The following is an 11,338-nucleotide window of genomic DNA, read 5'->3' on the forward strand; positions in this document are numbered from 1 at the left end:
CTTTTCAAGAAGCATATAATATGCAACATAAGGCTGCATAAAAATTTTTTAATGACATGGCAGTAGAATTTTAAATAACAATCTTATTAAGTTTTCATTTGTTTTGAGGCCTTTTTTAATCCATCTTTACTAAGATTGTTAATGAATGTGTGTGCATGACAGGTGTTGCTAACAAATGTTTGGGTGGCAGGTCCTTCTGCAATGATCCTTGTTTATTTTCAGGCTCTCAGTCTAGTGCAGAGTAACCACAGGAGTGTTCCCGTTTTTTTTTACCCTATTATTAGAATGTTGTATCAACATATTCGAATACTGCTTCAATCATTGGACATGGTAAACATTTGGGTACAACAAGGCATTTAAATCACTATAGCTTTTTATGTGCATTTTAAAGTTGTCTTTTGGAAATATAGGAGATGATAATAATTAGTAAAACCTAATCAGACCTTTTCACTTTGAATTCACCTTAATAAGGGTACATCTTGTTTCTCATCATTTCTAAAGAGGGGGATTGTGCTCCAGAGTGGGATGGGATTATCTGTTGGCCTCGAAGCAGAGCGGGCCAGCTTGTCTCAGTGCAGTGTCCAGCGTACATCTATGATTTCAACCACAAAGGTAGGAGAGCGCCACGGAAACACACACATATTGACAATATGGCAGGATTTAAACAGTTCTTTAGCTGTTTCAGGAAGCTCTCTGTTTTGTGTGAGCTGTTCTGCCTGTCACTGTCTAATGCCCACCTGTGAATCAGGACGAGCCTACCGCCAGTGTGATGTGTCAGGGATCTGGGAGCTGGAGCCCAGTAACAACCGCACATGGGCAAACTACACGGAGTGCACCCGGTACTTGACCTCAAACCACAGAAATGTGAAGGAGGTGCGTACAGGAATATGTTCTCTTACATTTGATCAGTTTTTTAACAGCAATGATGCAATTTTTCATCATGATGCAATGATGAAAATACTGCCCCATTAAAACAAACTCAAACTCATGGATATTTCAGAATTATAATAAACTGCAATCTACCATCAAATTTTTTGTATATCTCTATCAATATTTGCTTGTGAAAAGTGCTTTGCTTCTGTTCCAGAAGGTGTTTCAGCGGCTCCACCTCATGTACACTGTTGGTTACTCCATTTCTCTGGCATCATTGTTGGTGGCCATTTTCATCCTTTGCTATTTCAAGTAAGAAAAATAAAAAAAGAGAGATTTTAAATCCTGATCAGATTCTTTTTAAGCTATGCACCATGTCTCCTACAACAGCCACTCATTATAAGGTTTAAAAAAGGCAAATAAATTAATGATGCATATACAATATATTTAGCTTGAAATTGCAATAAGTAAAAAAAAAACAAAAAAAAAAACGCATTTCATTTAAAATAACTCCTACATGCTTAACATTAAAGTAATGAATGGTGCAGCCAATGATTGTAGTTTTTCTTTGACACCAGCAGATGTTTTATCCCAAGCATTGTTTCTGCAGACCAACTTCAACATACCGCAAAAAATCAACAAAAAAAAGGAAAAAAGAAACGTCTCTCGTGTTCTGATAACTAATATGGGCTTATCCATTTAATTTTCACAGTAACATTCATCTGGCTTAATGCATTTTTTTTTTATATTTGGTGCCCAGTGCAATAGCTATATATATAAATACCCATATTTAAATATATACCCATTTCGTCACCCTGTGCAATAACCCTTTATAATAATCCTGCTAAATAAGGATTTATATTTCATTTATATTTTTGTGGATGCACTGTATGTACTGTATATACCCCCATGCACCTTTTCCTCCTTTTAGCACCTTCTTCTTCTTTTTGACTATTGAGACAATGTAACTAATACATTTCTCCACTGTGAAATCAATGAAGTCAATCAATCAACTTATCAATCAATAAAGCTACAGTCTTCAATAAGTCACATTTTGCTCTTCCCGTTGATAATTACATGTGGAGCAGTTTGGTTAGTATTTGTCTTATTTGTTTAAAGCTTTTCCAATACTCTTTCAGTTAAATGTTTAATGAAAGACGCTTTTTTCTGATTAAAACATGATGAAGCTCTGTTTGATCTTCTTTACTTTTTATTACTTTTGTTTCAGCTGCTTTTTAAACTGCCCAGAGCCTGATAGATCACATGGCTCAGACAGAAAAGGAGCAGCAGTCAATACATTTTACTGCAACATTAATGTTAGAAGGAGATACTATTACTTTCTAGAGAAAACCCCAAACAAATTTAATGGACCATCTTATCTTTATGGAGTAATGTACAGTTATAGGCTGTATTGATCATTTAAATTGCCCTGGTTTTGACTATTTCTTTTTATTCCACAAACTCTTCCCAGGCGCCTCCACTGCACACGCAATTACATTCACATTCACCTGTTCACCTCCTTCATTTGTCGAGCTGTTAGCATCTTTGTGAAGGACGCTGTGCTCTACTCCGTATCTGATGCCAACAGAGCTGAGTCCGAGTTTACAGCAGTGAAACCACCCATGGTAAAAACAAAAACACAGCATTTATTTAGTTTTCATAACCTTATCAACCGTGCTGTGTCCAAAGTATAAGTACAATGTTTTGCTTAACAGTGAAGTTAATAGTAAAGTTTGAAATGTGTAAATATATTTGTTGAACATAGTGGGAGAAAATTTGTTTAATTCACAGGATGGATGCTTTAGATAAGAACTTACAAATACTAAGTAATAAATACTCTATAACCAATTTTACAACCATTAAACAATCATCAGCTCCAGTGTTTGAACAAAACTTAAGCTAATGGGTTGATTCTTTCCAGTAACCGCTGTTTTTTGTGTGCCATCAGGCTGGTTGTAAAGCTGCTGTTACTCTCTTCCTCTATTTCCTGGCAACCAATCATTACTGGATTCTGGTGGAGGGATTGTACCTCCACAGCCTCATCTTTATGGCTTTTCTGTCTGACAAGAACTACCTTTGGGCCCTTACCATCATGGGCTGGGGTAAGTGGTATCCCAACGGGCTGCTGACCACACAGATGTTCAGTCATATTTCCTTCTAGACTGTGAGGGATTTGCACAAATCAGCCAGAAAACCACTGAAATTTTTCAAAAAAAAAGTCTTGATGATAAACTGGGCCCCAAAACAGAGGTCAACAAAACAGAATTCAATTCAGGCTTTAACATAAAGAACTCAAGCAAAGACTGACCTCACAAACAGGACATGAAGGAAACTTAAATAGTGGCTGATCAGACCACTGTTGACACACAAGGGGGGTAACTGACTAACACACTAATAAACAAGTAAACTTAATTAAACAGATAAATACTGGCCAGACATTAAATATTTTTTTTAAAATTTAACTAATTAACAAAATTACCCAAACTATGAATATTTAAACAAATGATAAACATATTTCCCTTCCCATTACAAATGGTTTGACCTGCTGATTAGCCTGCAATAACTAATTAAGGAAAGCTGGAGCTCAATGCAGCTCTCCAGCAGCAGATCCCAAGGAAACTGGCAACTCAAAGAAAAAATTAATTAATCAATTGCATCTTGACAAAAAAAAAAAAAAAAAAAAAAAAACTGACAAATAAAGTTAACTAAATGTGTGCACTTCAAAAAAATGAAAATATATGAAATGTGCAACTCATTTTGAAAATGAAAAATGTAAAAGTTACCACACAGCTTCAGAGTGTGACAGCAGGCTGTCACATAGATTCTGGCTGGTTTGCTCCAAAATTACACATTTCTAATAAAATATATATTTACTGCCCCATTTGTGACCCCCTCTGATGCTATAATTTATTTATTTTTTATTTTTTTCAGCTTTTATTGTCATTTAACTGTCACAAATACAGAGCAAGCGAATTAACTTTTTGCATTTAACCCATAACCAAGGGGATGGGTGGGCTCTCTCTGCCATTGTGCGGCGCCCAGGGAGCAGTGTGGGGTTAAGGGCCTTTGCTCAGAGACCCAGAGTGGCAGTCTGTGGGAGTGGGGCTTGAACTCAGAACCTGTGGATTCCAAGCACAGTGCCCTGTCCACCAGGCCACCACTCCCCCTATTATTTTGATTGCTCTGGCTACAACTTATAATCCTGTTACTTTTAGCTATGCATGTTCAGAATTCAAAAGCCTGGACTATTAAACCCGGAATTACTGTAATGTTGAAAACTAAAATTCCTCTTCATCCTTTTCTTGGATACAAATTAAGGTTTAAGGTTAAGAACGACTGGCATTAAGAGCTGTTTATAATTTGTCTTCCCTTAAAGAAAGGTAACCACAGATCATGATACTGCCACTACCATGTTTACAATGCTAATAATCACCCCTATGTATTAACACAAAGAGCTTGTGTTAATATTGCTTAAAGAAATATACATCTAGTTTCATCTGACCATGCCTTGTTCTTTTTTAGGAATATCGAAGGTTATAGCTCCAGGGAACTAAATTGCCCTTAAGTTAAAGCTCCTGAATAACTTTGGCTACAAATTATTAAAAGACAAAGTAATATTTTTAAACATTTATAATAACTGTTGTAGGTTTTGGCATGTTTTTTGTTGGCTTTTATTTTATTTTTTATGGAATTATTGAATTGTATTCTCATAATCAAGTAACACTAAAACTGTCATTATTATTATTTAAGATAGTTTTTCTAATTATTAGGTTGGAAAAGGGAACTTTTTTATTCACCTAATTTAATATTAGAGTAGATATTTATCGAAAAAAGATGATCCTGTTTCAAAAATTAATTTAACATCTGCTGTGCATTTTATTTAGCTGCGCTGAGGGCAACAAGCTCTTAAAGGTTGCAGGCCCCTGGTCTAGACATAAAGACACATGTAGAACACAGCCAGTAAATACTGGATATTCCTGAAATCTTGTAACATCTCCCTTATTTTCATGAACATCTTCAGGGTTTATAAATAATCTATAAAACTTGTTTTCCCTTCCAGCCTTCTAATAGCTGTGATCAAGGAGATCCTTTTAATCCTGTGTCTCCTCCTTCTAAACTATGGCTTCAGCTTAAGTTTTCAACTGTGGAGAAATCAGAAAAGTTTAATAATGGAGGCTATTGTTATATTGATTTAGAAAGTGCGCCCTTCTGAGAGACAAGTTCATCCATTATAGTATATTTGATACTAAGGCCAGGTTGGTGAGAAACCTCTGACTTCATCACCCTAAAATCTGAACTTCAGCTTCACCTTTATGTAAATAAATCCTTGTATAACACAATTTAATGTTTTGACCAACACAAAGTGAACTTCATTGTGCACAAAGGAGATTCTGATTCAGTGAAAAGCCTCTTACTACAGTGATTGCCTAAAAACATAATAGCTGGTGAAACTAATCAGTCTTTCTGCTCATCCCAGGTGTTCCAGCCGTGTTCGTTTCCATTTGGGTGAGTGCGCGAGCTTCTCTGGCAGACACTCAGTGAGTCAAGTGATTAAATTTAATATTTAGATTCATATAGATGCATCTCGATATATTAAATATTGAGAAAAAGAGCTTTTTAAGGGGAAACTACTGAAAAATTGGCGGGTCAGTGAAATATTTCAGCATTAATGCTAATTCTGCTTTACACGTCATCCCCACATTTGTTTTCAACTGAAATAAAGTAGTTAGTTTGGCATTTGCGGAATATCTCTTCTTTGTTTTTTATCATTTGTTTATGAAGAGATCATACAATGTTGTTCACCTTGTAAACACCCTGTATGAAATAGGTCATTTTGGTTTTCCTAGCACACTTTTTCCTTCCACTCATTCTTCTATGAATATATTTAAACATTCTTTGAACAACCAGCTTTTATAGCAATGAGTTTTGTGACTTTACTTCCTTATTGAGTGCGTTATGGCTGTTCTTTTGCACATGCATCCAGTGAGCAGTCTCCCTCATGATAGATAGTATACTGACTCAGATTAAGAGACAATTCAGAGGTTCATGAAAACTTGGCTGATGTTTGATTTAATTAGTTGTGACTCTATGACTTTACAATACATTTTTAACAATATTTTATTATGATATGGTTTTTCTTTTTCATATCTGTAAGTAATTATCATTAAAATCAAAAAGAAAATTAAAGGCTTTAATTACTTTTTCAGTGGCTAGTAAACATACATGTTATGAGTTTAACTTCCTAAAATAAATACGTTATTTATAAACGATAAATATTTTTTTATATTTCATTTTTTTATGTTGCAATGTATGCTGCACCCTCCATAGTAGTTGAGTCTACTTTAAAGTCATCTTTATTTGCAGTAATAGCAACTCTGCCTAAAACTGTAGGATAAAACGATTCTTTAAATTAAGTAAATATATTTAATGGTGGAAATAAAGTGCAAATAGTTTTTCACAGGAATATATTTTCTAATTCCTATTTTATAAATTCATCCGTATCATTTTTAGTCAGTTTTTACATTTATAAATTAATCAGGGTGGAACTACAGATTAATGTGAGATCGTTTACTCCTGGGATTATGTATTACATACATAGAGGCCATATTTTCTTACTTTCTTACAATATAGGAAAGATATGAAAAAATGCTGCTCAATAAAGAAGTGTGGGATGTCTCATATGGAAAAAACAGAAAGTAAGGGAGAAGAAAAACAGCAATTTGGGCTCTCAGAAAGCTACAGAAAGGGTTGTTGTTTTGTTGTCCCTGTGTCTTCTGAAGAAGTTATTTAATTGCTTTCCGACCCCTCTTTACCATTGGTGGAAATAACTATAAAATAAACTATGTTACGTTCACTACAGTGGGTTCTTTCCTTCTTCCAGATGCTGGGACATCAGTGCCGGAAACCTGAAGTGGATTTACCAAGTTCCTATTCTGGCAGCCATTGTTGTAAATAAAACACCTTGTATTTTTAGTTGCCTTATCTAGGGTTTAAAGATAGATATATATTTTGACCTCTCATGTCTGCCCACGCAGGTAAATTTCTTCCTTTTCCTGAATATAATTCGTGTTCTGGCCTCTAAACTGTGGGAAACCAACAATGGTAAACTGGACCCTCGACAACAGTACAGGTAACTATTTCCTTTCAGTAAAGAATAGGCGACAGACCATCTGTGGCTGGAAAACGGATATAATCTAAATAGAAGAAGAGAATTATATATTGATTTCTCCCTTTAATTGTTCTCCACAGGAAGCTCCTCAAATCCACCCTGGTCCTGATGCCTTTATTTGGGGTCCATTATATAGTGTTTATGGCCCTTCCCTACACTGAGGTTACCGGGCTGCTGTGGCAGGTGCAGATGCATTATGAGATGTTCTTTAACTCCTCCCAGGTGAGAGCACAATAATACCCTTGTGGGTGATCATGCAGCAGTTAAACGGATTAAAAATTAATGCTAATCGTCTTCCATGAAACATTTTTCTGCTTTCAGGGGTTTTTTGTGGCGTTTATCTACTGCTTCTGCAACGGCGAGGTAAATCTGCAACATGCTTCTGGCTAAAATATGTTTTTCAGCAGTTGGAGAAGATTAATGTGCTGTGTTTTTTCTTTTTTCAGGTGCAGGCTGAGGTTAAAAAGGCTTGGTTAAGACGTAGCTTGGTGCTTGATCTCAAACAGAAAGCCAGGATGACGAGCAGCGGCGGTGGAAGCTGCTACTATGGCGGCATGATGTCTCATGCCACCACTCAAAGTGTCTGCATCAGTGCCAGTCACCCTAGAGCTCTTTCCTTCACTGGAGGAGTGACAGCAGGCTCAGGAGGGGCGGCTGGTGGGTCAGGGATCAGGCCGCCTCGTCACTCTGCTCCGTCTCCTCTCCAGCTCAATCATAGCAGTCCGGGTGTGTTCGTTCCCAGCACCACTGGGACCTCAGGCCCCCAGCAGGACCTGGCTGAGTGGAAACTTTGGAGGGCTGAGACAGGGAATGATAACTGCAGCAGCAATGGAGCAGAAGACCCTGAATGCACCTTATCGGTGAAGGAGTTAGAAACCATTTTGTAGTCATGAATTGGATGGGAAATTACAGACGGCGCCATCCAAAAGTTTTCATACCTCATGTCCCAGTTGTTATCAAACATATATATGAAGACTTTGTTTAACAGCCCAGGGGAATGCTTCAATAAAAAAAAAGTGAAAAAAAAAAATAAAATAAAAAAGAAAGATTTTGTAATACATCCCTCAAATCAATATACTTCCTGGTCTTGGAGATAAATGGAAGTAAATGTTGTTTCTGCTAAATGAAAAGGATATTTCCATCTATTTCACAGTTTAAATGAAAATGCTTTAGAAATGTGAGCTTTGTGTTTCCAATTTTTCAAAGACTCAAATCTCAGTTCTTTGTTGTTGTTTTTTTGAGCCTCTATTTAATTCCCCTCACCCTGAATCCCGTTATTGAATTTTGTTTGTACTCACTGTTCATGTTAAAGTAATGTGAAAAGATTTGTGTTCAAACGGTAAAAATGTGATGCTGGAAAGGATTTTGTAGGCCCCCACAGAATCTCTGAACGTATAAACAGTGAGATATTTTCCAGGGTGACCCTTCTCCCTGATCTCATCTGCCCAGTGTTTGGTTTTCCAGGCCCCTGTGGAGAACCCTCAGTCCAAACTGTACTTCCGACGATGCTCCCTTTTCCAAAACTAGACCTCCACATGGCATGCATTACAGAGACATCATACAGTAACTCCAGCTCATATAACAATCTATCAATCAACATCTCAGGATTTTTTGTGTCAGTCGAGTCTAGACGGCGTGTCTAGACAAATTTCCCTCCTTGTTGTTGCCCAAGTTTTCTGAACGGTCCCATTTATCATCGCCACAGGACTCACAGCGCTGGTTTTTACCCTCTATCCCTTCCTCCGGTGTGACCTCTGCCCCGAGTTCCCTCACAAGGCCTTCCAGAATGTCACACATGCTCTTCAGGCCGCAGCTTGGAGCAACAGACACCTGAGTTATTTTGGAGCAGACAAAAGGACTGCATCTGTAAATATTGTATGACACTCACTCTGTGTTATGTGTTAACTCTAAAAAAAAATGGGAGTCTATTATAATATTTCTAATAAACTGCAGACTTCAAAAGTCTCCCTTACTTCAGTATTTACTGTGATAACACATATTAAGTGAGATCGTGCGCCCTCTACTGTAGATAAAGGAGTACTGCAGTAGATCTACTGAAAAAAACAAAACAGAAAAAAAAAAAAAAAAAAAAAATTTGGATAAACAGCTCACCTTTGCTCACCCAAAAGCCTTCCTGCTAATTCGGAGAAATTAAGCAGGGTTAAAAATTTAACAAATGTTTTGAATATTTGAAGCAAGATAAATGTTTAGAATTACTGCTTGAATGATATAACTATAGCAGTTATTATTTGTGATGTTATTATCCACATCATTTTACTACTATTTAATTTATTTATTTCATTATCGTCAGTTACGTTATGAAACAATATCAATTGGATCACTGTTCAAAGCGATATGGCAATGAAGGAGCCCAGTTGTATCATTGTCTGCGTGAACTGAGAGACTGAACAAAAGACTAAGCCATAGAGCTGGACAAGATGTGGTGATTCATTTAAAGCAGATTTGGGTGCTGGTGGTCCTATAATTATTAAAGAAATTGCAAAGATTTTGGTAATTAAAAGCAAATTATTTGTATTGTACCAATCATTTACAATTGCTGTGAAATTTAAATTTGCCTGAATAATTTTGCTCTAATCTAAAATAAAAGGTTTCCATCACTATGGGTCACATGTGCTGGGTGGCCATACATGTATTATTCTTGCACTGCAATCGGTTGACGGCTCTGTGGATAACTAGTTTATACGAAATCCATAACTAAGTCCACGTCCTCTCTAGCAAGACTTACATCTGTGTTTTGGAGAAGCTTTTAATCCAATCTTAGTAAACTGAGTCATGAGCAAAAATAGCAATGAGCAAAATTGTCAGTCATGTTCAGATGTGATTGCAGTGAAAAGCAGTTCTAGGAAAATTTACACCTTTTATGATTTCAATCTAAAAAACTCAAATGGAAAGAAAGGGACAATTAGAAGAATTTTACTTTAATATGCATAAGCAGGTGTATGAGAAAAGGGATGTTTCCCCCCAGGCCTGAAACTGATGGTGGAGTGGAGATAGATGAAGATGGTTCAGTCCATAGACTGCTGGCTGGCGAGACGATGTGCTTGAGCTGAATTAGTAAGACCCAGTAGACACTATGAGCTGATATTTGTGCTTCACTCTGGACCTAAAAAATAGATGTCCAGTTTGGATAAATACAGGTTTGCATGAATCTGTCCATGATGAGCAAACATGAAGCGACAGTAGAGAGGAAAAACTCCCTTTTGGGAAGAAATCTCTGGCAAAACCAGGCTCAACATGGCGGTCTTCTGCCAGACCGGTTGAGATGTGACGGGGAATGCAGTAAGAGTCCGGGAGGAATGACACTTTAAAAAAGCACCATGCAAAATCCAGATGGAGCTTAGCTACGATGGTGGAGAAGGGGATGGAGGTTGGTTGAATAAGGGTCATCTGAGTGAAAATCAGACAGCGCAACCACTGCTTGTGCTGGCCAGGCAGCAGGCGGAGTAGCGGATTTGAAGAACTTTCAAAATGGATTCTGCATGCTGATTGGGCTTCCTGGTGGTGCGGTTCAAAGCTGACTGGTTTGCGTCAGAGGCAGTTGGGCCTCTGATGATGAGGCAGGGGAATCTGGTTTCTTCATTAGAACTGCCACCCAGGCTTCATTTAATTTCAAATGGATATAAAACACAGGGATAAATTTAAATCCGTGGTTTCAACATCACATGAAGACAAATGACTGGTGAAAAAATATGTACGTTATTTACATCAAGAGAGGGGATATGAGAAAAGCCACTAGCAGAGATGGGTGGATATAGGGCTGTTTACCCCCCATAGGGCTTCTATAAGACAGACCATAGGGTTAGTGGCAACCCTCTGTCAGTTTCTTAGAGAGGAAGGGAACTGAAGTAAAGTGCATGTTTGAGAAATGTGGGGGGGAAAAAATAAACCACACATTTGGCCAATCATTATCGCTTAATGAGAGGGAAGGAAAAGGAAATAGGGAGGAGAAAAAGGGGAAATAAGCCAGCAGGATGATTATTTTAAGAGCAAAACTACTCATTCTATTGGCAAGTCGTCTTATTTACCTGCTCAAATTAAGGGGAAATACAATTAATTTAAGATTTTTTTTAACTTATTTTTTAGATTGTTTTTGCAGTGTAGAGAGCTGTTCCAAACGAAAATTCTGTTTGTTTACACTTGTGTATACAAAATGACATAATAAATCTATCTAAATCTAATTTCCCCACTCTTTCTTGTTTTTTATCCAGATTTTTTAAAATAAATTATAGAATTAAAAACTTCACCCCTGAATTTTAAGAAGCACCCTTCTTAAAAACA

At 37.1% G+C, this 11,338-nt stretch overlaps 1 protein-coding gene across 2 annotated transcripts in view; it reads left to right on the forward strand.

Moving 5' to 3' along the window:
- The window catches only part of LOC107085572 (parathyroid hormone/parathyroid hormone-related peptide receptor-like), a 16,856-nt gene extending 7,875 nt beyond the window's left edge, over nucleotides 1-8,981 (forward strand). Inside the window, exons 3-13 of one of the 2 annotated variants that reach the window (XM_015375966.1) lie at nucleotides 502-612; nucleotides 749-873; nucleotides 1,088-1,182; nucleotides 2,342-2,495; nucleotides 2,819-2,972; nucleotides 5,348-5,408; nucleotides 6,752-6,818; nucleotides 6,906-7,000; nucleotides 7,120-7,261; nucleotides 7,361-7,402; nucleotides 7,486-8,981. In XM_015375966.1, the coding sequence (XP_015231452.1) occupies nucleotides 502-612; nucleotides 749-873; nucleotides 1,088-1,182; nucleotides 2,342-2,495; nucleotides 2,819-2,972; nucleotides 5,348-5,408; nucleotides 6,752-6,818; nucleotides 6,906-7,000; nucleotides 7,120-7,261; nucleotides 7,361-7,402; nucleotides 7,486-7,926 (1,487 nt within the window). In that variant the 3' untranslated portion in view covers nucleotides 7,927-8,981. The remainder of the gene's footprint in view (nucleotides 1-501; nucleotides 613-748; nucleotides 874-1,087; nucleotides 1,183-2,341; nucleotides 2,496-2,818; nucleotides 2,973-5,347; nucleotides 5,409-6,751; nucleotides 6,819-6,905; nucleotides 7,001-7,119; nucleotides 7,262-7,360; nucleotides 7,403-7,485) is intronic. The other variant, XM_015375967.1, reaches the window with a different exon arrangement.
- The last annotated feature ends 2,357 nt before the right edge of the window (nucleotides 8,982-11,338 follow it).

Source organism: Cyprinodon variegatus, unplaced genomic scaffold (genome assembly GCF_000732505.1).
Source record: "Cyprinodon variegatus isolate N-32 unplaced genomic scaffold, C_variegatus-1.0 Scaffold128, whole genome shotgun sequence".
NCBI classification, from domain to species: Eukaryota; Metazoa; Chordata; class Actinopteri; order Cyprinodontiformes; family Cyprinodontidae; genus Cyprinodon; species Cyprinodon variegatus.